This window comes from Hypanus sabinus, chromosome 27 (assembly GCF_030144855.1).
Source record: "Hypanus sabinus isolate sHypSab1 chromosome 27, sHypSab1.hap1, whole genome shotgun sequence".
Taxonomy (NCBI): domain Eukaryota; kingdom Metazoa; phylum Chordata; class Chondrichthyes; order Myliobatiformes; family Dasyatidae; genus Hypanus; species Hypanus sabinus.
The window spans coordinates 180,649-206,462 of NC_082732.1; the positions used below are offsets into that span (position 1 = coordinate 180,649).

General features: G+C 44.3%; 1 protein-coding gene across 1 annotated transcript; it reads right to left on the reverse strand.

Annotated features, from left to right (window-relative positions):
* Nucleotides 1–25,634, reverse strand: patl2 (PAT1 homolog 2). The gene is made up of 14 exons (XM_059951663.1): nucleotides 25,569–25,634; nucleotides 24,793–24,942; nucleotides 24,177–24,316; nucleotides 14,000–14,074; nucleotides 13,735–13,873; nucleotides 13,535–13,652; nucleotides 12,782–12,879; nucleotides 10,884–10,937; nucleotides 10,208–10,350; nucleotides 9,940–10,090; nucleotides 9,568–9,702; nucleotides 1,332–1,429; nucleotides 888–1,037; nucleotides 1–540 (listed from the first exon to the last, which is right to left on the reverse strand). Exons 1-14 carry the CDS (start codon nucleotides 25,599–25,601, stop codon nucleotides 507–509), a joined length of 1,518 nt encoding a protein of 505 aa, XP_059807646.1. The 5' UTR covers nucleotides 25,602–25,634; the 3' UTR covers nucleotides 1–506.
* Nucleotides 25,635–25,814: the final 180 nt, after the last annotated feature.

Below are 25,814 nucleotides of genomic sequence, written 5' to 3' on the forward strand. Positions count from 1 at the left end.
TAAACTCTCTCATTCGTAACCACATTGTCTCCAGATGTTTCCAGGGTCCCATCCCCTTGATCTTGTGCCTGTTACCAGCTGATCAGGGAGAATCTTCACTGGATGTGTGGAATGACCTGTCCCAGGAGGTTGAAGGGGGGATTTCCCCATTCTCTTCTTCTCCCACCCATCCCAGGTACCCAACAGGAGGTAGTCCAAAGCTGGAGAGAGACACAGGAAGAGGGTGAAACCAATAAGCCTTTTATTGCACAGAGTGTGGTCTGTGAGCCATAGTGGGGCAGGTACAGACTCCCCATACCCTAGCTTGTTAGAAATCCTTCCACCACCCTCCCCTTCACCTACCCACTCTGCCCTTTCTCCTAGCCCCCACAGCTGCATCTCCATCTCTTCAATTACCCCCAAATTAGCAAGAGGGGAGAGGGAGCCTCAGACAAGGGGGAAAATGGTGCAAAAATCTCTGCAGTTCAACAGAGGAGTAGGGGTTGTGGAGCTGGCCCATGCAATGTTTACATTCGGGAACAGGAATCGGATATGCTGAATCTGTGGGAAAGAAAGGGAAGGGATGTAGTGTCAGAAAACTTCGGACCCTTCCCCGTCTCCACAGCCTCCTCCCTCCCTAAACCCCTCCACTTCCCCATGACCACCTCCCTATTTGTAACACCCTCCATGTCAATGTGACATTCTCCTTTCTCTACACCATGCACATTTCTGTAACCCACTTGCTACCCTGCAGCCCTCATCTCTTTATACACCACGTGATGGGACAGTGTGGAGGGAGCCTTGGTGTCTGAGCCTGGGAATGTGTGATGGAATAGTGTGGTGGGAGCTTCACCCTGTACCTGACACCAGGTGTGAATGGAGCCGCACTGGATGTGGAGGATACCTACTCAATCTTGTCCTCCAGCGTGTGGGCTGTCTGCTTGTCCACGTACCGGCAGAAGAGCGAGAGCAAGTTGCTAGGGAGCTGAAGGGGTTCAGCCATGCTTGATTTTGGGGTCTGCGAGAGTTCCTGGGCCACCAGGAAGATGATGTCCATCCTTTTGAAGAAGTCACAAGATCACACAGACTGTGAGAAAGGGAAGGGAAGGGGGAAGGTATGGGGGAGAGGTGCAGAAATGTCTAGGTACCCTGAACCAAGGCCCAGCAGAGAGTCAGGTAGTCTGTCTCGTTTTGTCACAGTTTGAGCAGAAGAATGCTAATTTTGGATAAGCCTTGAGGTGGTATCTTTCCTAGATCCAGAGGGATGTGGGAACAGTTTGGGGGGGGGGGGGGTGGAGAAAGACTGGGACCATGGAGAGACTGGGGGATAAAGGAGAGACAGTGCCACTTACCAGTGCTGGAAATCCTCAACACAGGGCTCTGTGGGACAGCTAAGAGAGAGTAGGGACTCTCCGTGACTCAGCAGGACAAAGAGGAAGGAAAGACTGAACTAAAGGAAGAGAGACAATATCATATCAGGTCCATATGCAAAAAGGCCTAAAATTCCTCCCACCCACTCCCCATCTCTACTTCCACCTCCACCTCTGTTGCTTCCTCCCCTTTCCCCAAGCTACAGAAGAATTACACCATTCACCCAGCCACTTGCTTAGTTTGGGGGGGGGGGGGGGTGGAGAAGACAGGATATAACAGGGGGAACACTGAGTAGGCCAGTGTAGCTTTGGCAAGATTAGGTTTGAGAACTAAGTATTAGGCAAATTCTTCTTCCTATTTTTTTTCTCCATTTTTCATCTGTTAGAGCACAGTTAGTGCTATGAGCATGGCTCCTTTGCTGTTTTGTTCTGTATGAAAGATATGGAAATTCTGGGACCTCTAGCCTCCTGGAATACTGGTCCTCAGAGAACGCGTTAAGGAACTAGTACTGGAGTACGATGATCTTCATGTCATACAGGAGACCAAGGTAGTGATAGATAAGAATTACAGGGAAGTAGTCACCCCGAGGTTGCAGGAGGCAGGTAACTGTGATTGTTAGAAGGGAAATGCCCAGCTAGTACAGAATATCCCTATGGACATTCCCCTCAATAATAAACTTCCATTTAGATAGTGTTGAGAGGGTTTACCTACTGGAGGGGAGGGGGTGGGGAAGAGGGCACAACAACCAGGCCTCTGGCACTGAGGCTCAGAAGAGAATAGAGGTGAAGAGGACAACAGTAGTGATAGGAGATTTCATAGCTAGAGGAATAGAGACAAGATTCTGTGGATGTGATAGAGACACCCAGATGGCATATTGCCTCTCAGGGTCAGGGATGTCTCAAATCAGGTCCACAGCATTCTAAAAGTTGGGGGGAGGGGTGGTGAGCAGCCGAGGTCTTGGTGCTCATTGGTAGGAAAGGTGAGAAGGTCCTGAAGGGAGCTAGGTAGAAAGCAGAAAAGCAATCTCTGGATTGCCGTCAGTGCCAGTAAGGGCAAGAATGGGATCATTTGGCCGATGAACACATGGTTGAGGAACTGGTGCAGGTGGCAGGGCTTCAGATTTCTGGATCTTTGGGATCTGTTTAAAAAAAAAGACAGGTTACACCTGAAACCAAGGAAAACCAATATCCCTGCAAGCAGGTTTGCTAGAGCTGTTAGGGAGGGTTTAGACCATAAGACAAAGGAGCAGAAGTCGGCCATTCGGCCCATCGAGTCGGCTCCAGCATTTCATCATGAGATGATCCAATCTCCCCTTTAGTCCCATTCCCCTGCCTTCTCACCTTAACCTTTGATGCCCTGACTACTCAGATACTTATCAATCTCTACCTTAAATACACCCAATGACTTGGCCTCCACTGCTGCCAGTGGCAACAAATTCCATAGATTCACCACCTTCTGGCTAAAATTTTTTTTTCGCATCTCTGTTCTGAGTGGGCGCCCTGCAATCCTGAAGTTATGTCCTCTCATACTAGACTCCCCCACCATGGGAAACAACTTTGCCACATCCACTCTGTCCATGTCCAACAATGTCCAACATTTAAAATGTTCCTATGAGGTCCCCCCTCATTCTTCTAAACTCTAAGGAGTACAGTCCAAGAGCAGTCAAACGTTCCTCATATGTTAACCTTCTCATTCCTGGAATCATTCTAGTGAATCTTCTCTGAACCCTCTCTAACGTCAGCACATCCTTTCTTAAACAAGGAGCCCAAAACTGCATACAGTATTCCAAGTGAGGTCTTACCAGTGCTTTATAGAGCCTCAACATCACATCCCTGCTCCTATACTCTATTCCTGTAGAAATGAATGCCATTCACCTTCTTCACCACCGACTCAACCTGGAGGTTAACCTTAAGGGTATCCTGCATGAGGACTCCCAAGTCCCACTGCATCCCAAAACTTTGAATTCTCTCCCCATTTAAATAATAGTCTGCCCCTTTATTTCTTCTACCAAAGTGCATGACCGTACACTTTCTGACATTCTAATTCATTTGCCACTTCTTTGCCCATTCCCCCAATCTATCCAAGTCTCTCTGCAGACTGTTTCCTCAGCACTACCGGCCCCTCCACCTACCTTTGCATCATCAGCAAACTTAGCCACAAAGCCATCTATTCCATAATCCAAACCGTTGATATACAACGTAAAAAGCGGCCCCAACATGGACCCCTGTGGAACACCACTGGTAACCGGCAGCCAACCAGAATGGGATCCCTTTATTCCCAATCTCTGTTTCATGCCAATCAACCAATGCTCTATCCACATACATGTAACTTTCCCGTAATTCCATGGGCTTTTATCTTGTTTAGCAGCCTCATGTGCGGCACCTTGTCAAAGGTTTAAACTAATTTGACACCGGGATGGGAACTGAGTGATAAGGCTGGGGATGGGACACTTGGCTTACAAACAGGGGCAGTATGTATGAGACCACTAGCAAGAAGAGGCTAATGATAGGCAAAATTGCAGTTAATGGGATGAGTTGCAATGTAAAAGGGGGACAAAATCAAAAAGGGTAATAAATACAGTACTGACGGTGTCACATTTGAATGCCACACTGAATATAGAACTTGTAGCACATTTACAGGTTGGCATGTATGATATTGTGCTAATTAATGAATCGTGGCTAAAAGAAGATTGTAGTTAGGAGCTTAAAGTCCAAGAATATACATTGTATTGAATGAACAGGCAGATAAGCAGAGGAGCTCTGTTGGTAAAAATGAAATCAAATCATTAGAAAGGTGACACAGGATCGGAAGGTGTCGAATTGCTGTGGGTACAGCTAGGAACTGCAAGAGTAATAAGACCCTGAGGAGAGTTATAACAGGCCTCTAACAGTATCCAGGATGTGGGATATAAATTATAATGGGAGATAGAAAATCCATGTCAAAAGGTCAATGTTACAATAGTCACGGAGGATTTCAATACGCAGGTTGGGAAAAATCAGGTTGGTGCTGGATCCCAAGAGGGGGAATTTAGAGAATGCCTACGAGATGGCTTTTTTGAGTAGCTAGAGATTGAGCCACTAGGAGATCAGCTATTTTGGACTGGGTGTTGTGCAATGAACTGGAATTGATCAGAGAGCTTAAGGAAGCCTTAGGGGCCAGTGATCATAAATTGATAGAATTTGCCCTGCCAGTAGAAAAGGAGAAACTAAAGTTAGATGTATTAGTATTACAGTGGAGCAAAGGGTATTACAGAGATACGAGACAGGAGCAGGTCAAAACTGATTGGAAGGGAACACCTGCAGGGATGAATGCAGAGCCGCAATGGTTGGAGTTTTTGGGAGCAATTGGGTGGAACTCAGTAATAAGGTTTTTTAAAATCAATATATGGACTGTCCAACAAAAGGAAGGGCAGTACTATACCTGGTGTTGGGTGACAAGCTTGGCCAGGTGACTGACTTCTCAGAGAACAGTTAGGGAACAGAGACCACAACTCCTTAACTTTCAAGATGGCTACATACAAGAATGGGTATGATCCTCGTGGGAGAGTTTTAAATTGGAGTATGGCAAATTATGAGGGCATTAGGCAGGAACTAAGAAGTGTTAATTGGGAACATCTTTTCTCCGGGAAGTCCACATCAGACATATGGAATGTGTTTAAAGATCAAGTACAGAGTACAAGACAGATATGTTACTGCTAGAAGGACAGAAATGGAAAGATAAGGGAGCCTTGAATGTCCAAAGCAGGAATGAACTTAGTCAAGAAAAAAAAGCTTCAGAAGTTAGGATCAAATGAAGCACATATGGAGCTAGAAAAGCCAGAAAAGAACTAAAGGAGGTTATTAGGAAAGCCAGGAGGAGTCATGAAAAGTCCTTGTCAAGTAGGATTAAGGTGAAACATTCACGGAGAAAGGGGGGGGGGGGACATTTGTGTGAATGCAGAGAATGTGAGTGAGGTACTTAATGTGTACTTTTGCTTTAGTATTTACCAAGACGAAGGATATGGAGGATCAGGAGATCAGTGCTGAGTGTATAAATATATTTGGGCATTTAGATGTCAAGAAGGAGGAAGTGTTGGGCCTCCTAATGAAAATTAAGATGGATAAGACCCCAGGGCCTGATGCGATTTACCCTAGGATACTGAAAGAGCAAGAGACAAGATTACTGGGCCATTGACCAGTATCTTTCTTTCCTCTCTAGCCATAGGCGAGGTCCTGGAGGACTGGTGAGTGGCTGTCATAGCTTTATTTAAGAAGGGAACAAGGGAAAATCCTGGTAACTATAGACCGGTGAGTCTCATGACAGTTGTAGGGAAATTGCTGAAGAAAATTCTAAGAGAATGGGGAAATGAGCATTTGGAAACCCATGGCTTATTCAGGGAGAGTCACAATGGTTGTGTGTGTGGCAGGTGGTGCCTTACCAAATTGTGCGAGTTTTTGACAAAGTGACAAGACAGATTGGTGAGGGTAGGGCAGTAGATGTTGCCAACGTGGATTTTAGTAAGGCATTTGACAAAGTCCCTCATATGGGAGGCTAATCAAGATGATTAAGATGCATGGGATCTATGGCAAACTGGCTGTAGTGATTCAGAATTGGCTTGTGCTTAGTAGTGGTTGAAGGGATTTATTCACTCTGGATGTCTGAAATCAGCAGAGTTCTGCAGGGATCTGTGTTGGGACCTCTGCTGTTTGTAGTGACCTGGATGAAAATGTAGATGGGTGGGTTAGTAAATTTGCAGATGATACACTGCATTCACACAAATTTGCAGTGGAGTTGTGCATAGTGTAGAAGACTGGCAAAGAATACTGTGTGATATAGAGCAGTTGATAATATGGGCTGAGAATTGGCAGATGGTGTTTAACCCAAATAAATATGAGGTGTTACAGTTCAGTAGGGCAAATGCAAGGAGACAGTACAGTGTTAAGGGCAAGATCCTTAAACAATGTTGCTGAGCAGAGAGATCTTGGGGTCTAAGTTTATAGCTCCATGAAAGTAGATAAACAAGTCAATAGGGTGGTTAATAAGGCTTACAGACTGCTTGCTTTTATTAGTCGAGGCATTGAGTTGAAAAGTCAGGATGTTACGTTGCAACTTAATAAAACTCTGGTTAGGCCACATCTGGAGTACTGCATACAGTTCTGGTTGCCCCACTATAAGAAGGATAGTGAGGCTTTGGAAAAGGTACAGAAGAGGTTTACCAGGATATTACCTGGTTTAGAGGGCATGTGCTATCATGAGAGGCTGGATAAACACAGATTGTTTTCTCTGGACGCTGAGGGGAGATCTGATAGAAGTTTACAAGATTATAAGAGGCATAGATAAAATGGACAGAGACCATCTGTTTACCAGATTTGAAATGTCTAATAGCCGAGGGCACGCAATGAAGGTGAGAGGGATAGATTCAAGTGGGATGTGAGGGAAAGTGTTTTTTTAACTCAGAGTCTGGAAATGTGCTGCCTGATATAATGGCAGAGGCAAATAATGGTAGAGGCTTTTAAGGGACATTTGGATAGATACTTGGATGTAAAGATGATGGGGGAGGGGGAATATGGACATGTTGTAGGTAGGAGGGATTAGTGATTGGGTGTTTTTGATTTGCTTTTAGCTGGTTTGGCACATCATTGTGGGCTGAATGGCCAGACCCTATGCTGTACTATGGTCTAAGTTCTAATTTGTAAGGTGCAGGATAGATGCATCACAGAATAGTATTCTAAAGGCAGGATGACTCATCTACAGCTGACAAGAGAAATCAATGTCAACATAAAAGCCAGAGAAAAGGTGTATAGAGCAAAAGTTAGTGGGCAGCTTTTAAAAACTAACAGAAAGCAACTAAAAACTCACTGAGGAAAAGATCTAATATGAAAGTAAGCAAACTAGCCAATAATATTAAAGAGGATAGCAAAGGTTTCCTCAGATATATATATATATATATATATAGTGTAAAAGAGTGGCTAGAGTATATATAATCAGACTGCTGGAAAATGATGCTGAAGAGGTAGAAATTGGGGACAAGGAAATGGTGGATGAACTGAGTAAGTACTTTACATTAGACTTCACTGTGGAAGACTCCAGCAGTATGCCGGAAGTTTGAATGTTGGAGGCAGAAGTAGGCGAGGTCAAAAGCACTAGGGAGAAAGCACTTGGGAAACTGAAGGGTTTTAAGGTAGATAAAGTCAACTGGACCAGATAGTCTCCACCCAGGGTTCTGAAAGAGGTGGCTGAGGAGATAGTGGAGGCATTTGTAATGAACTTTCAAGAATCAATAAATTCTGTCAAGGTTCCAGAGGACTGGAGAATTGCAAATGTCACTCCACTCTCCAAGAAGGAGAGAAAGATAGAAGAAAGGAAATAATAGGCCAGTTAAATTGACCTCAGAGTTGGGAAGATGCTGGAGTCAATGTTAAGGATGTTATTTTGGTGTTAATGGAGGGACACAATAAAACAGGCTGAAGTCAGCATGGTCTCTATAAAGGAAAATCTTGCCTGACAAATCTGTGGGAATTCTTTGAAGAAATAACATGCAGTATAGACAAGGGAGAATCAGTGGATGTTGTGTACTTGGATTTTCAGAAGACCTTTAACAAGGTACCACACACGAGGCTGCTTAACAAGCAGCGAGCCCATGGTATTACAGGGAAAATTCTAGCATGGATAAAGAGTGGCTGACTGGCAACAGGCAAAGAGTCGGAATAAAGGGAGCCTTTTTTGGTTGGCTGCAGGTGACTAGTGGTGTTCCACAGGGGTCAGTGTTGCAACTGATACTTTTTACATCATATGTCAATGATTTAGATGATTAAATTGATGGCTTTGTGATCAAGTTTGCAGACAATATAATACAGGTGGAGGGACAGGTAGTGTTGAGGAAACAAAGAGGCTACAGAAGGACATAGACATAGGAGAATGGGCAAAGTAGTAGCAGATGGAAAACAGTTTTGGGAAGTATAGAGTCATGCACTTAGGTAGAAGTAAAAGCGTAGATTACTTTCTAAATGGAGAGAAAATCTGAGGTGCAAATGGACTTGGTAGTCCCCATGCAGGATTTCCCAAAGGTTAATTTGGTGAGGAAGGTAAACAATGTTAGCACTCACTTTGAGAGGACTAGAATATAAAAACAAGAATGTAATGTTGAGGCTTTAAAAGGCACTGGTGAGGCTTCAGTTGGAGCATTGAGAGCAGTTTTGGGCCCCTTATAAAACCAATAGACATAGGAGCAGAATTAGGCCATTTGGCCCATCAAATCTGAATCTGCCAATTATGGCAGATCCTTTTTTTCTCCTCTTCAACCCCATTTCCCAGCCTTCTCCCTATTACCTTTGATGCCATGTCCAATCAAGAACCTATCAATCTCTGCCTTAAATACATCCAGCGACCTGGCCTCCACAGCTGCCTGTGGCAACAAATTTCACAAATTCAGCATCCTCTGGCTAAAGAAATTTCTTTGCATCTCTGTTATGTATGGACACCCCTCTATCCTCTTGTCCTAGACTCTCTCACCATGGGAAACATCCTTTCCACGTCCACTCTCTCTCGTCCTTTCAACATTTGAAAGGTTTCAATGAGATTTCCCCCCACCCCATCCATCTAAATACCAGTGATAACTTTCCTCGTATGATAATCCTTTCACTCCTGGAATCATCCTTGTGAACCTTCTCTGAACCCTCTTCAATGCTAGCACATCTCTTCTAAGATGAGGAGCCCAAAACTCTTCACAATACTTAAGGTGAGGCATCACCAGTGCCTTATAAAACCTCAGCATAACATCCTTGCTCTTGTATCCTAGACCTCTTATCTAAGAAAGGATATGCTGACATTAGAAAAAGTTCAAAGGAAGTTCACAAAAATTATTCTGGGGGATTTGAAGGTTTATCATACAAGATCGTTTGATGGCTCTGCTCATCGGATTTCAGAAGAATGGGGGGAATCTCATTGCAACCCATCAAATGCAGATAAATCTCAATAGAATGAATATGGAGAGGATTTTTTTTTATGGTGGGAGAGTCTAAGACAAGAGATCCCAGCCTCGGAGTAGAGGGACGTCCAGTTAGAATTTCTTTAACCAGAGAGTGGTGAACCTGGAATCAGCAGCGGGAAGCAGGGGTATGTGGTGGGGAAAGGATGCGTGAAGCGGGAAGGGGGGTGGAATGCAGAGCAAGAAGTGGAAATGGGAGGCTGGGAGGGAGAAAAACAGAGAGACCGGGGAAAAGAGCAGCACTTCCCTACCGTGTTGTGGAAGATGTGCTGGAGGGTGTGGGGAACACCCCCACCCCATATCACTTCTCGGAGCAGGGAGACAAGTTGGGAGAAGGTGAGGCTGGAAACACTCCTTGTTAGTGCTGGGAAGAGGAGGGGCAGCTGCTGGGGGGGGGGGGGGTAGAAAGAAAAAAAAATTGAGTTAGCCTGGGATGCTAGCCCCTTTCTTTGTGCTCCCTCCCTCCATCCTCTTGCTATTTCTTCCTCATTGTCCCCCTCCACCAACCCTCCTGCAGCATTGCCCTTCCCCCAACCCTTCCTGTGGGACTCCCTCCACTCACTTCCTCACAGCCTCTACCACAGCCCTACCCCTGCTCCCTTGTTCCTTCTTCCCATCCTCACCTCATCCAGACCCTCCTTGCCCAGCTGGTGCAGGGACGCCGCCACAGAGAAGAGGATCTCGGTGCAGCGGGTGGAAGGAAGCAGAGGCAGGAGACGGGACAGCAGTTTGATCCCCTTCCGCACCCTCAGTATCCTGAAAAATTCTGAATTCCTGCAGGAGAGTGTAAGGAATGGTTGATTAGTTACTAAATGGGGAGAGAGAGGATAGTGTTCCCGACACCTGGTTCAAAGGATGAGTGGTTGGGAGACAACGGTGCAGATCACTCACTCTTCCCTGATGCCCACATGGAGACGCTGGTAGAGTTGCTCCAGTTTCCTGTCCCTGAGCGATTGGTACATCAACCTCTTCTCCTCTGGCACAGACACCAGATGGGTCTCCATCTCCTCCAACTCCAGGAGCAGCTGGTACATCTGATTAAGGCAGGTGGTAGTTAATAATGTGTATCATATCTCAGTGGGAGAAAGAACTCTCCCTCCCTCCACAGAACTCCCTCTGTCTCTGGTATCCCTCCCACTTTCACTGCCCTCACACCATCTTTTAGAAGGAATCTGCTCTCCCTCCATCAGAACTTCCCTTTAAGGGTCCCTCTGCTTCCTTCCACAGGAAGTCCCCTTCATTCATTGTTCCCTCCATGGGATCTTTTCTTTCCTTACCCCCATGGAAGCACCTCCACCCTCAGTAGCACACCTTCCTTCCATGAGACCCCTATTCCATCATCCCACTTATTGGAGCCCCTTTTCCTCCCTCCACAGGAGTCTCCCCTTATGTCACCACCTACCCTCTCCAGGGATCCTCTTTCTCCCTCCATCTTGGGATACTCCTTCTCACTTTTCTCAATGGCATCCCATTCCCTCCCACCATCTGCAACTAATCCTACACTTCCTGGGATCCCTTGCTCCCTCAATCCTCCTCCCAACCCTCTCCCTCCCAAGAGATCACCCACCTTCTCGATGTTGTCCAGCAGATGAAGTCGCTGCCGACCTAAATTTGGTGGGTCCTAGGATTGGAGGTATGGGAAAAGAAAATGCCAAAATTCAAAATACAGCCAAATTTGTTACCACACACACAAAGCTGGAACTCAGATCAGCCAGCATCTATGAAAATTAATAAATTGCTGCCTTTTCGGGCCAAGACCCTTCTTCAGGACTGGAAAGAGGGATGATGCCAGAATAAAAAGATGGGGGTGGGGAAGGAGGAGTAGCTAGATGTGAGTGAATACTGAACCATGGGGAAAGGGAAGGAGGGGCACCAGAATGAGGAGATAGGCAGGTAAGAAGAGGCAAGAGGCCAGAGTGGGGAATTAAAAAAGTGGGCAGGCAGAGGGAATAACATTACCAGAAGGAGAAATCGACTTTCATGCCATCAGGTCGGCAAAATTGTGTTAAAAGAGGATGCTATGGACCAACGTCAGAATCGGAATGGGGATATTGCTCCAATGCAGTACCCCTGGTCCATCTGCCAAGGTAGCCTCCAACCTGATGGTATGAATGTTGATTTCTTCTAGTAATTTTTCCTTACCCCTTTCCTCTTCTATTCCTCACTCTGGCCTCTATCTCTTTTTCTCACCTTCTTCACCCCTCCCACCCCCGGTGCTGCTCCTCCTCCTCCTCCTCTTTCCTTCATAGTCTGCTCTCATCTCATTTCAGATTCCCTCTGTCAGCCTTTTACCTTTCCCACCCATCACCTTCTAGCTGGCAAAGGGTCTCGGCCCGAAACGTCGACAGCGCTTCTCCCTATAGATGCTGCCTGGCCTGCTGCGTTCCACCAGCATTTTGTGTGTGTTGCTTGAATTTCCAGCATCTGCAGATTTCCTTGCATTGACCTTCTAGCTGGTCCTTCTTCCCCTTTATTCTGGCATCTTCCCTCCCAGATGCCACCTGTTACGAATGTGACGCAACTCTGAGGGGCCGAAGGGTACAAAGTCGCAACCTCCTTTTTGAGAATCGCATGATCGCTATTAATTCGGGTCTGGGACCCAGGAAATGAGAGAGAGACGTCCAGAATACACAAGGTTTGGAACGTTTCCTGACCTCAGCGAAACAGAACCACTGATAACGGCCATTATCTCTTGGAGATAGAATTGTGTATTGAGTACTGTATTATTCATTGAAACCCCTCAGGGGACAACCAGAGTGGGCTGGTTGAGGGATTGCATCATCCCAACCTGACTGACATCTGAGACCCCGTGAGTAAGGATAAAAGAGAGTCTGGGGAACAACCCCTTCAGACGCACCAGGAGAAACGCTAGAGATTTCGTGACAGCGTTTATTAGCGACAGCCGGTAGGGGCTCGTGTGCGTCCTCCCTTGCCAAGGTGGCGGGCTCATCACGGAAGAACGGCTTAGCTAAAAGAGAGGCCACAAGTGAAAGGCCACGACAACGAGACTCCTGACGGATCGAAATCATAAAAGGAAAATCGGCAAGTTTTTCTCCAAATCTCTCTCTCTCCCACCATTGCAACACAGCGGTCCCCAAAGGCTGCAGTCTGCATGAACTGAGTGAACGTTATATTTCCATCAGACAATACATTATCCCCTAGACAACGATAGAGCTCATTTCTTATTGATTATTATTATACCCGCACTTTTAGATTTAGTATTGACGACGTATATTATCTGTATATTTGCATTGATATTATTTTTGTGTATTTTTACTAATAAATACTGTTAAAAATAGAATCATCAGACTTCAACGGACGTCTCCATCTTTGCTGGTAAGTGACCTAGTTACGGGGTTCATAACACCCCCCACCCATGACTCGGCAGCTCCTTCACCCTCCCCATCTCAGCAAGCACCCTTCGCTCCCACATGCCTCTTCCTCCCCCTCTGAACCCAAACACACCTCCTCCAGGGTTAAGACGTGAACAACATCTATGGCTCGACGAGGGCTGTAACATGTGGAGACAGCAACTTGTCCCAGTGAACCCTCGATGTGGACAACTGTGGGTCAAATAGAGAAGAGTTCACCTACTGAGAAATGCACCTCACCCCAGCACACACACCAGATGCCAGACACAGAGTGCAGCTCCTTCTGCCCTGTCTCATAAAACATGCTCAATAAAGGGCACTCTAGTACCTAACCCTCCTGATTCATCCAGTTTCCTTTAGAGCTCAGTCTCTCTCATTCTCCATAGGTTGGTGGACAAAGAAATTCATTAGTGAAATATTCTTCTGCAAATCAATCAAAAATGTTGAAGCTAGTACCTACTAGCTAGAAGCTAGGCTACTATTTGCCAAATGTGTCAGATTTCATTCTTCCTCCTGCTGCTTTGGTTTAAACTAGTGATTTAGCCAAATCATTTATAAAATATATGCAAATTATTAGTCTAGTCTCCATAAACAAAATGCTATGAGTGATGAAGCAGCTTATTGTAGTTTTGAGAACTAATCATTGTAGAATAATCTCATTTTAGGACCAAAAATGTCAAGACACAAAGTGAAGCTATCTCCACTCTGTGCTATCACACATACCTGGGGTCAGACTGGATTGAAGCACATTGCTACACATTTACAAATCATTCACTGCCCCCATCCTAAAATCAGGTGCCCAGAGTAGAAAGCCAATATTCAACACTACCCAAAAATTCTGACTTACCAGAATCATACATCTCTGCCTTCTGAACATACGGAGTGACCAACTTCTGAGGTTCCCGTTTCACCTCCTTACCCAGCTCCTCGTCCTGAAGTTTGAGTTCAAGTTTCCGAAAAAATTCCTGTAAACACAGAATGTCACAGTATCTGCTGCTCACCCCAGATGAGGCAGATAACTGTATCTGACAGTGTTAATGTCCTTACTTGATAATAGTAGTCATCCAGATGTGGATTTTCACTCTGTAGCTGGATCATTTGTAATTTTATGATCCAAGCCTTTTCTTTATCAGTCATTAAGTTGCCAAAAGCATCTACCCCAGCATTAGGCTCCTTAGTAGACTCTCTGTAGGGAGGAAGGAAGATCTCATATGTACACTGGTGTCTCTCGACCCCTTTTCCTCAGGGTTGATCTCTCCACAGGGTGAGGGTAGAGCAAGATCAGAGCAACAAATGGTGTCAGTGTACTCACCTCCGCATGCGTTGCTGCCTTTGGCTGAGAATGCGACTGTGTTGTGGATGTAACTGTGTAACACGTCCAGGGAACCTGAGAATAGAAGCAGCAGTGGTGAACCCGCCCTCTCACCATATCCCTTGATGGCCTGACCAATCAGGAACCTATCAAATTCCGCTTTAAATATACCCACGGACTTGGCCTCAACCACAATCTGTAGCAGAGGATTCCACATTGACCACTCACTGGCTAAAAAAATTCCTCCTTACTTTTGTTTAAAAGGTCACCACTCAATTTTGAGGCTGTGCCCTCTAGTTCTGGATAACCCCACCAGAGAAATCATCCTCTCCACATCCACTCTATCTAGACCTTTAAACATTCTTCTAAGTTCCAGAGAGCACAGGTCTACAACTGCCAAACACTCCTCCTATGTTAACCTCTTCATTCTCGGAATCATCTTCGTAAACCTCCTCTGGACTCTCCAATGACAACACATCCTTTCTGAGATAAGGGGCCCAAAACTATTGACACTACTCAAACTGCAGCCTGACTAGTGTCTTATAAATCTTCAGCATTATCTCCTTGCTTTTATATTCTATTCCCCTTGAAATAAATACATTTAAATTGCATTTAAAGAGCAAACACAAGGAAATCTGCAGATGCTGGAAATTCAAACAACACACACGAAATGCTGGTAGAACACAGCAGGCCAGGCAGCAAGGCAGCATCTTTGTCAGAACGAAGGGTCTCAGCCCGAAACGTCGACAGCGCTTCTCCCTATAGATGCTGCCTAGCCTGCTGTGTTCCACCAGCATTTCCTGTGTGTTGTTGCCAATATTGCATTTGCCTTCTTTACCACAGACTCAACCTGTAAATTAACCTTCTGGGAGTCCTTCTGCAGCTCTGATGTTTGAATTTTCTCCCCACTTAGATAACAACTATTGTTCCTTTTACCATAAATCATCATCATACATTTTCCAACAGTGTATTCCATCCGCCACTTTTTTGCCCATTCTTCCAATGCGTCTGTCCTGCTCCAATTGCATTGCTTCCTCAGCACTACCTACCCCTCCACCTACCTTCGTATCATCTGCAGACTTTGCTATAAAGCCATCAATTCCATTATCTAAATCACTGATAAACAATGTGAAAAGAAGCAGTCCCAATACGGACCCCCGAGGAACACCACTCATCACTGGCAGCCAATCAGAAAAGACCCTTTATTCCCACTTGCTGCCTTCTGCCTGTCAGCCATTCCTCTATCCATGCCAGTATCTTTCCTGTAACACCATAGGATTTTATCTTGTTAAGCAGCCTCATGCGAGGGACCTTATCAAAAGCCTTCTGAAAATCTAAGTAAACGACATCCAGTGCTTGTCCTGCCGAAGGGTCTTGGCCCGAAAAATCAATTCTACTATTTTCCATAGATGCTGTCTCACCTGCCGAGTTCCTCCAGGACTTTGTGTGTTTCACCTTTGTCCACCCTGCTTGTCACTTCTACAAAGAATTCCAACAGATTTCCTTTTACAGAAACCATGCCAAATTTGACTTATTTCATCATTAGTCTCCAAGTACACTGAAACCTCATTTTTAATACTGGACTCCAACACTTTCACAACCACAATCACAAACAATTATAGGCTAAATGGCCTATAGTTTCCTCTTTTTTGCCTTCCTCCCATCTTAAAAAGCGAAGTGACATTTCAAATTTTTCACTTCTCTGGGGCCATGCCCGAATCAAGGGATTCTTGAAAGATCATGACTAATGCATCTGTTATCTCTTAGGCTACCTCTTTCAGGACTCTGGGATGTAGTCTATCTCGTCCAGGTGACTTACCCACCTTCAGACCTTTCAGTTTACCTGCACTTTTTTCTTTGTAATAGAAAGGGCCCTCACTCCTGCTCCCTGACATTCTCAGTCCTCTAACATAAAGCTAGTGTCTTCCACGGTAAAGACTGATGGAAAGTACTTTTTCATCTGCCATGTCTTTGTCCCTCATTACCACCTCACCAACATCATTTTCCAGTGGTCCAATATCAACTCTCACCTCCCTTTTACTCTATATAACAAAAAAGCTTGGTATCTGCTTTTTACTATCAGCTAGTTTGACCTCATATTTAATCTTTTCCCTTCTTATAGACTTTTTAGTTTTCCTTTGTTCGATTTCCCAATTATCCCACTTCCCACTCACTTTTGCCTTTCCTTGGCTTTTATGCAGTCCTCAACTTCCCTTGTCAGCCATGGTTGCCTACTTCTGCCATTTGAGAACTATTTCTCCTGTGGGCCATATCCTGTGCCTAGTGAACTATTCCCAGAAACTTCAGCCACCTTTGTCTGTCATCATCCTTGCCTGCATCTCCCTCCAATCCACCTGGGCAAGCTCCTCTCTCATGCCTCTGTAATTCCCTTTATTCCACTGAGATACTGACACATGTGATTTGTGCTTCTCTCCTCAAATTGCAGTATGCATTCTCTCAAATAATGATGCATGTACAGTGCTCAACTGGAGAGACGGGATGAATCATCCCCCTCCATGTTTTGGGGTGTAGGACTAGGAAAGATGTCACAGCATTTATGATTGAAGCATTAGCCCTTCAATACAGAGATTCGGAGGATTTTTCCCCTCAAAAAGACCAGGAATATTTGTAATTACCTTCAAAAAAGTCACCATTACTTTTTTTTGGTACTGTTAACACAACAATTGGTAGGGAAGCAAGGCAGCAGCCTCAAAAGTGGGGGGAGTGGGAAAGAAACATATATAGTGAAAGGGTAAACACTGAGCAAATGGCATCTTGTAGATTTTCACATGAATTGATTGAAAAAGGGGTTACACAAGTGCCAAGAGTTTACGATGCCTTGAGAGGGGGGAGCCAGGTATCTGGTGAATGACTGACAGACAACTTCAATGAAAGTAGAGCAAGTAACCAGCAAAGTCAAAAATATTTGAAGTCCTAAGGACATTTGACAGTTAAGTAAATGGGGAGAGAAAGTAATTGAGAGAGATTGAATGAAACATTTACAGTTCCATGGAATTTGAAAGTCTAGAAAATTATGAGAACAGTTAATCAGGGAAGTATTGGACCCAGTTAGTTTCATTTACAGCTCTCCCCACCATTAAGGAATATAAGATGTAATAGTTACGGAAGGCAGCATTCATCACTAGGGCCAAGCTCTCTTCTTGACCCTGCAATCTGACTGGAGGTGCAGGAACCTGAACAGCCAGCCTCAAAGTTTACCAATAGTTTCCGCACCACTGCCTTCAGGTTGTTGAACCAATCTGAAGTACTCCAACACTACCACCAACTGAAGTTCTGTTCCTTCTCTCTCAATCGCACACCCTTGCTGTTCAATTTACTGTGCAAGTCATGTATAATTAATGAGAATTAATATTATTGTTAACATGCTCGTCATGTTTGCAATGTAATGTGCTAACTTTCATGGCATTTTACTCTATTCATGCCGATGATAATAAATTTAAAATTGAGTGAAACATTTCAGATCTGGAGTTGTTTTAGCAGAATCTAGTAAGCAAGAGAACAAGTAACCGGCAAAGTTCACAAAATATGTGTGGAGCCAAAAGGATGGGGGAAGATCTTAAATGGATTTTTGCACCTGTATTTATTCAGAAGAGTCGATAGGAATGAGGCAAAACAGCAAGGTTATGGATCCTATACAGATTACATAGGAGGTGGTATTTGCTATCTTGAGGCAAATTAGGGTGGATAAATCCCCAGGGCATGACAAGATAAATCCTTAGACTCTGTGGCAGGCAAGTGCTGAAATTGCAGTGGCCCTAGAGAAATACTTAAATCATTCTAAGCAACAGAAGGTTAGAGGATAGCTAATGTTATTCTGCTGTTTAAGAAAGGCACTAAACATAAACCAGGAAATTATACACTAGTGAACCTTACATATCAGTTGTATGAAAGTTTTTAGAAAGTATTCTAAGGCACCAGGTATACAATGCCTGTACAAAGTATTCACTCCCTCCAAGTTTTCAAGTTTTATTGTTTTACAACATTGAATCAGTGGATTTAATTTGGCTTTTTTTGACACTGACCAACAGAAAAATACTCTTTCATATCAAAGTGAAAACAGATCTCTACAAAGTGATCTAAATTAATTACAAATACAAAATGCAGTAATTGATTGCATAAATATTCACCGCCTTTAATATGACACAACAAATCATCACTGGTGCAGCATTTGTTTTTAGAAGTCACATAATTAGATAAATGGAGATCACTGTGTGCAGACCATAAGACATAGGAGCAGAATTAGGCCATTTGTCCCATCGAGAGTGTTCTACCATTCAATCATGGCTGATCCTTTCTTCCCCTCCTCAGTCCCACTCCCCAACCTTCTCTCTGTAACCTTTGATGCCATATCCAATCTGGAACCTATAAAGCTCTACCTTAAACACACCCATCGACTTGGCCTCCACAGCTGCCTGTGGTAATAAATTCCACAAATTCACCATCCACTGGCTAAAGAAATTCTCCTGCATCTGTTTTAAATGGATACTCCTCTATCCTGAGGATGTGCCCTCTTGTCCTAGACTCCCCAGCCATGGGAAACATTCTTTCAACTTTCGAAAGGTTTCAATGAGATCCCCACTCATCATTCTAAACTCCAGTGAGTACAGACCCAGAGCTATCAAATGTTCCTTTTCATTCCTAGAATCATCAAGATGTTTCAACTGATTGTCATAAAAGTACACCTGTTTCTGGAAGGTCCTGGCAAAAACTACACCACGAAGGCAAAAGAACACGCCGAGCAACTCCACGAAAAGGTTATTGAAAAGCACAAGTCAGGAGATAGATACAAGAAAGTTTCCAAGTCACTGAATATCCTTCGAGTGCAGTTAAGTCAATCATCAAGAAATGGGAAGAATATGGCACAGCTGTAAATCTGCGTGGAGCAAGCCGTCCTCAAAAACTGAGTGAAGGTGCAAGAAGGGGACTAGTGAAGGAAGCCACCAGTCACAGCTTTATGAGAGAGTGGCAAAGAGAAAGCCACTGTTGAAAAACAACCTCACATCAATTTCAATAAAAAATAAATTACAAAAAAAAAGAAAAAAAACTCACATGAAATCTCAGCTAGAGTTTGCTAGAAAGCACATGGGTGACTCTGAAGTCAGCTGGAAGAAGGTCTGATGAAACCAAAACTGAGTTTTTTTGGCCATCAGATTGAATGATAAATTTGGCGCAAGCCAAACACCACACATCAAAAGCACACCATCCCCAACATAAAGCATGCTGTGGAGATGCATCTCTGCAACAGGCCTTAGAAGGCTTGTGAAGGTAGAGGGTAAAACGAATGCAGCAAAATACAGGGAAATCCTGGAGGAAAACCTGACGCAGTCTGCAAGAGAACTATGACTTGGGAGAAGATTTGTTTTCCAGCAAGACAGTGACCCCAAGCATAAAGCCAAAGCTACATAAGAATAACTTAAAAACAACTTGACTGGCCTTGAGTCCTTAAGTGGCCAAGTCAGAGTTCAGACCTCAAACCAATTGAGAATTTGTGGTTGGACTTGAAAAGGGCTGTTCACTCACAATCCCCAGGCCATCTGCCAGAACTTGAGTAGTTTTGTAAAGAAGAATAGGGAAAATTTGCAGTGTCTGGATGTGCAAAGCTGATAGGCTGTAATTGCTGCCAAAGGTACTAAATGCAGACTTAAAGAGGGTGAATCATTACGCATTTATCCAATTTTGTATCTAATAATTGTAATAAATTTAGACCAATTTATAGAAATCTGTTTTCACTGACACAAAAGAGTTTTCTGTTGATCAATGTAAAAAAAACACTAAATAAATCCACTGTAATTGAATGTTGTAAAACAATAAAACATGAAATCTTCCAAGTTTGGGGGGGGGGGGGGTGCGGGAGGGAGTGAATATTTTTTATAGGCACCGTGTGAGTATTTGGATAGATTGCTTAGGGATAGTCAGTATGGCTTCATGTATGGTAGGATGTGTCAATCTTAAAGTTTTTTCAAGGAAGTTATCAGGAAGTTTGATGGAGGCAAGGCAGTGGATGTTGTCTACATGAACTTTAGCAAGGTATTTGACAAGGTCCCGCATGGGTGGTTGGTCCAGGTGGGTTCATTTGCTTAGCATTTAGGATGAGGTAATAAATAAGGCTTTGTGAGAGAAGCCACAGACTGATAATAGTAGACAGTTGCCTCTCTGACTGGATGTATGTGACTAGTGGAGTGCCTCAGGGATCGGTGCTGCATCAATTGTTGTTCATCATCTATGTAAATGATTAGATGATAATGTGATTAACTGGATCAGCAAATTTGCAGATGACACAAAGATTGGGCTGTAGTGGACAGGAAGGAAGGCTATCACAGCTTGCAGTGGGATCTGGACCAGCTGGAAAAATGGACTGAAAAATGGCAGATGAAATTTAATTTAGACAAGTCCGAAGTTTTGTACTTCAGTAGGACCAACAAGGGTAGGTCTAACACAGTGAACAGTAGGGTACTAAGGACTGTGTTTGAATACAGATTCTGTATTCTGGGAATACAGATCTCTAATTCAATTGAAAGTGGTGACACAGGTAGGAAGGGTTGCAAAGAAAGCTTTGGCATATTAGCCTTCATAAATCGAAGTACTGAGTACAGGACATGGGATGTTATGTTGAAAAAGCACAGAGAAAGTTTACAAGGATGTTGCCGGTTCTGGAGGACCTGAGTTATAAGGGAGTATTTGATAGAGGTATAGGTAATTAATGAGGGATATAGATAGGGTAAATGCAAGCAGGCTTTATTCCACTGAAGTTGGGTGGCACTATAACTAGAGGTCATGGGTTAAGGGTGAAAGGTGAACGTGATTAGAGGGCTCATCTAGGGAGACTATTTGGGTGGAATTGAGGAATGGGAAAGGTGTAGTAACACTTATAGGGGTGTATTATAGACCACCTAATGGGGACCGAGAATTGGAGGAGCAAATTTGTAAGGAGATAGCAGATATTTGTAGTAAGCACAAGGTTGTGATTGTGGGAGATGTTAATTTTCCACACATAGACTGGGAAGCCCATTCTGTAAAAGGGTTGGATGGTTTGGAGTTTGTAAAATGTGTGCAGGATAGTTTTTTTTTGTGTAATACATAGAGGTACCATCTGGAGAAGGGACAGTGTTGCATCTCCTGTTAGCGAATGAGATAGGTCAGGTGACGGATGTATGTGTTGGGGAGCACTTCGGGTCCAGTGATCACAATACCATTAGTTTCAATATAATTGTGGAGAAGGATAGGACTGGAGCCAGGGATGGGATTTTTGATTGGAGAAAGGCTAACATTGAGGAGATGCGAAAGGATTTAGAAGGAGTGGATTGGGACAATTTGTTTTATGGGAAGGATGTACTAGAGAAATGGAGGTCATTTAAAGGTGAAATTTTGAGGGTACAGAAGCTTTACGTTCCTGTTAGGTTGAAAGGTTAAAAGTTTGAGAGCGCCACAGTTTTCAAGGGATATTGGAAACTTGGTTTGGAAAAAGAGGGAGATCTATAATAAATACAGGCAGCATGGAGTAAATGAGGTGCTCAAGGAATATAAAGAATGTAAGAAGAATCTTAAGAAAGAAATTAGAAAAGCTAAAAGAAGATACGGGGTTACTTTGGCAAGTAAGGTGAAAATAAATCTGAAGGGTTTCTATAGTTATATTAATAGCAAAAGGATAGTAATGGATAAAATTAGTACCTTAGAGAATCAGAGTGGACAGCTATGTGTGGAGCCAAAAGAGATGGAGGAGATTTTCGGTATTCACTAAGGAGAAGGATATTGAATTGTGTAAGATAAGGGAAACAAGTAGAGAAGTTATGGAAACTATGACGATTAAAGAGGAGGAAGTACTGGTGCTTTTAAGGAATATAAAAGTGGATAAATCTCCGGATCCTGACAGGATATTCCCTAGGACCTTGAGGGAGGTTAGTGTAGAAATAGCAGGGGCTCTGACAGAAATATTTCAAATGTCATTAGAAACGGGGATGGTGCTGGAGGATTGGTATATTGCTCATGTGGTTCCATTGTTTAAAAAGGGTTCTAAGAGTAAACCTAGCAATTAAAGGCCTGTCAGTTTGATGTCAGTGGTGGGTAATTTAATGGAAAGTATTCTTAGAGATGGTATATATAATTATCTGGATAGACAGGGTCTGATTAGGAATAGTCAGCATGGATTTGTGCGTGAAAGGTCATGTTTGACAAATCTTATTGAATTTTTTGAAGAGGTTACGAGGAAACTTGACGAGGGTAAAGCAATGGATGTTGTCTATACGGACTTCAGTAAGGCCTTTGATAAGGTTCCGCATGGAAGGTTAGTTAGGAAGGTTCAATCGTTAGGTATTAATATTGAAGTAGTAAAATGGATTCAACAGTGGCTAGATGGGAGATGCCAGAGAGTAGTGGTGGATAACTGTTTGTCAGGTTGGAGGCCGGTGACTAGTGGTGTGCCTCAGGGATCTGTACTGGGTCCAATGTTGTTTGTCATATACATTAATGATCTGGATGATGGAGTGATAAATTGGATTAGTAAGTATGCAGATAATACTAAGGTAGGAGGCGTTGTGGATACTGAAGTAGGTTTTCAAAGCTTGCAGAGAGAATTAGGCCAGTTAGAGTGGGCTGAATGATGGCAGATGGAGTTTAATGCTGATAAGTGTGAGGTGCTACATTTTGGTAGGAATAATCCAAATAGGACATACATGGTAAATGGTAGGGCATTGAAGAATGCAGTGGAACAGAGTGATTTAGGAATAATGGTGCATAATTCCCTGAAGGTGGAATCTCATGTGGATAGGGTGGTGAAGAAAGCCTTTGGTATGCTGGCCTTTATAAATCAGAGCATTGAGTATAGGAGTTGGGATGTAATGTTAAAATTGTACAAGTCATTGGTAAGGCCGAATTTGGAGTATTGTGTACAGTTCTGGTCACCGAATTATAGGAAAGATATCAACAAAATAGAGAGAGTACAGCGAAGATTTACTAGAATGTTACCTGGGTTTCAGCACCTAAGTTACAGGGAAAGGTTGAACAAGTTCTGTCTTTATTCTTTGGAGCATAGAAGGTTGAGGGGGGAACTTGATAGAGGTATTTAAAATTATGAGGGGGATATATCAAGTTGACGTGGATAGGCTTTTTCCATTGAGAGTAGGGGAGATTCAAACAAAAGGACATGATTTGAGAGTTAGGGGGCAAAAGTTTAAGGGTAACACAAGGGGGAATTTCTTTACTCAGAGAGTGGTAGCTGTGTGGAATGAGCTTCCAGTAGAAGTGGTAGAGGCAGGTTCGGTATTGTCATTTAAATTAAAATTGGATAGGTATATGGACAGGAAAGGAATGGAGGGTATGGGCTGAGTGCAGGTCAGTGGGACTAGGTGAGTGTAGGCTTTGGCATGGACTAGAAGGGCCAAGATGGCCTGCTTCCATTCTGTAATTGTTATATGGTTATATGAGGGGAAACTTCTTCACTCAGAGGTCTATGAGAGTATGGAACAAGCTGCCAGCACAAGTGTTGCATACAAGCTCGATTTCAATGTTTAAGATAGTTTGGATAGGTATATGAATGGTCGGGCTATGGAGAGCTTAGGTCTGGGTGCAGGCAGTTTAAATGGTTTGGCCTATTTCTGTGCTATACCTTCTATGATTCTTCGATTCATGGGATCATTTATCAACAGGGTTTGGGGTAGGGATAAGAGAACCAGGGACAGTAATAGTTACTTTATTCAACAACAGGGGTTAATGCTTTGCGAGCAGTTCAGAGGGGGAATGGACTGATTTATTTGAACAGGTGCGGTTGTATCAGGAGGAAGGAATGGACAGGCAGGGCTTGTACCGGTTGTTGTTGGGGAAGGACTACTGAACCATACTGAAATGCCTCCGATGCTGAGGGCTCTTAGCAAGGTGGAGTTGGAAGTGGATGTTCCCTCTGTGGGGGGATCTTGAACCACATGGAGGTGTCATTTAAGACAATGGGCAGGCTGCTTATAACAAAGAGAGACATGGGGGAAAATGTTTTGTGTCTCCTGGGGGAAAATAACTGGTACTCTCTCTCCGTCAAAATGAGGTGGAAGCAGAGCCCTGGGGTATTTCTGCTGGAAGGGAAATGGGCTCTGCATAGGCAATGCACAGAATCATCAGGGGAAACCTACACCAATGACCCACGCTTGTGGTACACCATGGCAGAACATACCGAAAGGCTTCGAGAAGTTTAGGCGAAGAACTGAAGTAGGCTGAGGGTGATGGAGACCCAAATCTCATCGTCATCAGCTTCCTCCCAGGAAGCATGGGAGACAAAGGTCGGAATGGTAAAGGTGGGACACTTCCTGAAGGCTGGAAGAGAAAAAGGGAACCGTGATCTCAAGTAACCACAAACATGGGTCAACCACACCGGGAGTGCCAGGCACAGTTCCCTGTCTTGTTATCCCTGGAAAGTAGTGGTGGAAGGGAAAAAGGGATATCAGAAATAGGGACCAGTGTATAGGATAGAGGGGCCATGGATGGGGAGGGGTGTAGGGGAAGGTGGTAATTACAGGAGTGGGGAAGGAGGGCATTACTGAGACAGGGAGGGGGTGAGAGACAGTGAAGAAGTGAGGAGGCAGGTAATCAGATGGAGCGGTTTAGGACAGAGGGCTTTTGCAGGGTGTGGGTGGGGGAGGGATGTACAGAGAAAGGTAGAGATGTAGGGGAGAGAGTGAGCTACAGGGACAGTAAGGGGTGCAAGTGAAGGAGAGGTTCACAGGGATGGGGAGGGAGGGGTGTACAGAGGCTGCAGAGGGCAAGAACATTTCCAAAATCTGAGCTCTCACCATTCGCAGCGGGCAGTGACTGGGGGGACCTCTCTGTTGTCGTACATTTGGGCGAAACATTCCTGGGGAACCAGGGAAATGAGGAACCAGTGGGGAACATGCAGTCTCCAGCATTGCAGTTTCCTCCATTGATTTCAGGAGAGCAGAGTCCTGTGGTGAGAAAGGAATAAAGATTCGCTCCACATCTGAAATTGGGAATGCCTGGTGGGATGGTGTAGAGAGAACTTCATTTTGTGTACGACACCAGGAGTATGAGATAGGATAGTGTGGAGGAAGCTTCTCTGTGTCAGGTGGAATGGTGAGAGGGAGCTTCACTCTGTGTCTAACCATAGGAGTGTGTGATAGGGTGGTGTATAGAGAGCTTCACCCTGTTCCTGACCACAGGTGTGTGTGATGGTGTGGTGTATATGGATTTTCACCCTGTTCCTGACCACAGGAGTGTGCGATGGGGTAGTGTCTATAGATTTTCACCCTGTTCCCGACCACAAGAGTGTGTGCAGTGATGGTACGGAGAGTGCTTCACCCTGTCCAGAAACCTCACCCACCAGGATGTGGGAAATGTTAAATTCTTCCCAACTAGAGCAGACACCACTGTCCACTATTGCACTGTCCAAACTCTGTGGAAAGATAAAACAGTTGCATCAATTCTATCCCCTCAATAATCCCTGTCCAGTTCTCTCTCCGGAGTACAGGGGTTGGGGAATTTACCAGCATTATCACCCATCTTAGATTGCCATGCCTTGAGCAGACCCTGCCCCCTTTGATGTTTCTCTCACCTCCAGACTGGGCTGCCCATGAACAGCTCCCATCACTGCTGGGTCACTGAGCTCCTGGGCTGCACTGTCCCCTTCCGATACCTTTGGATCTTGGTCTGAACTCTTCCCATCCTTCTTCTCTGGGAAAGGGAGAGACGCCAGTCCCAGCTCTGCCTGAGGCATCTCTTCTGCCCCCTTGGAACGACTGGCTCCCAGTGCCTCGCAGAGGAGGGACAAGTCCTCAGATAGCTCGGCTCCAGACTCAGA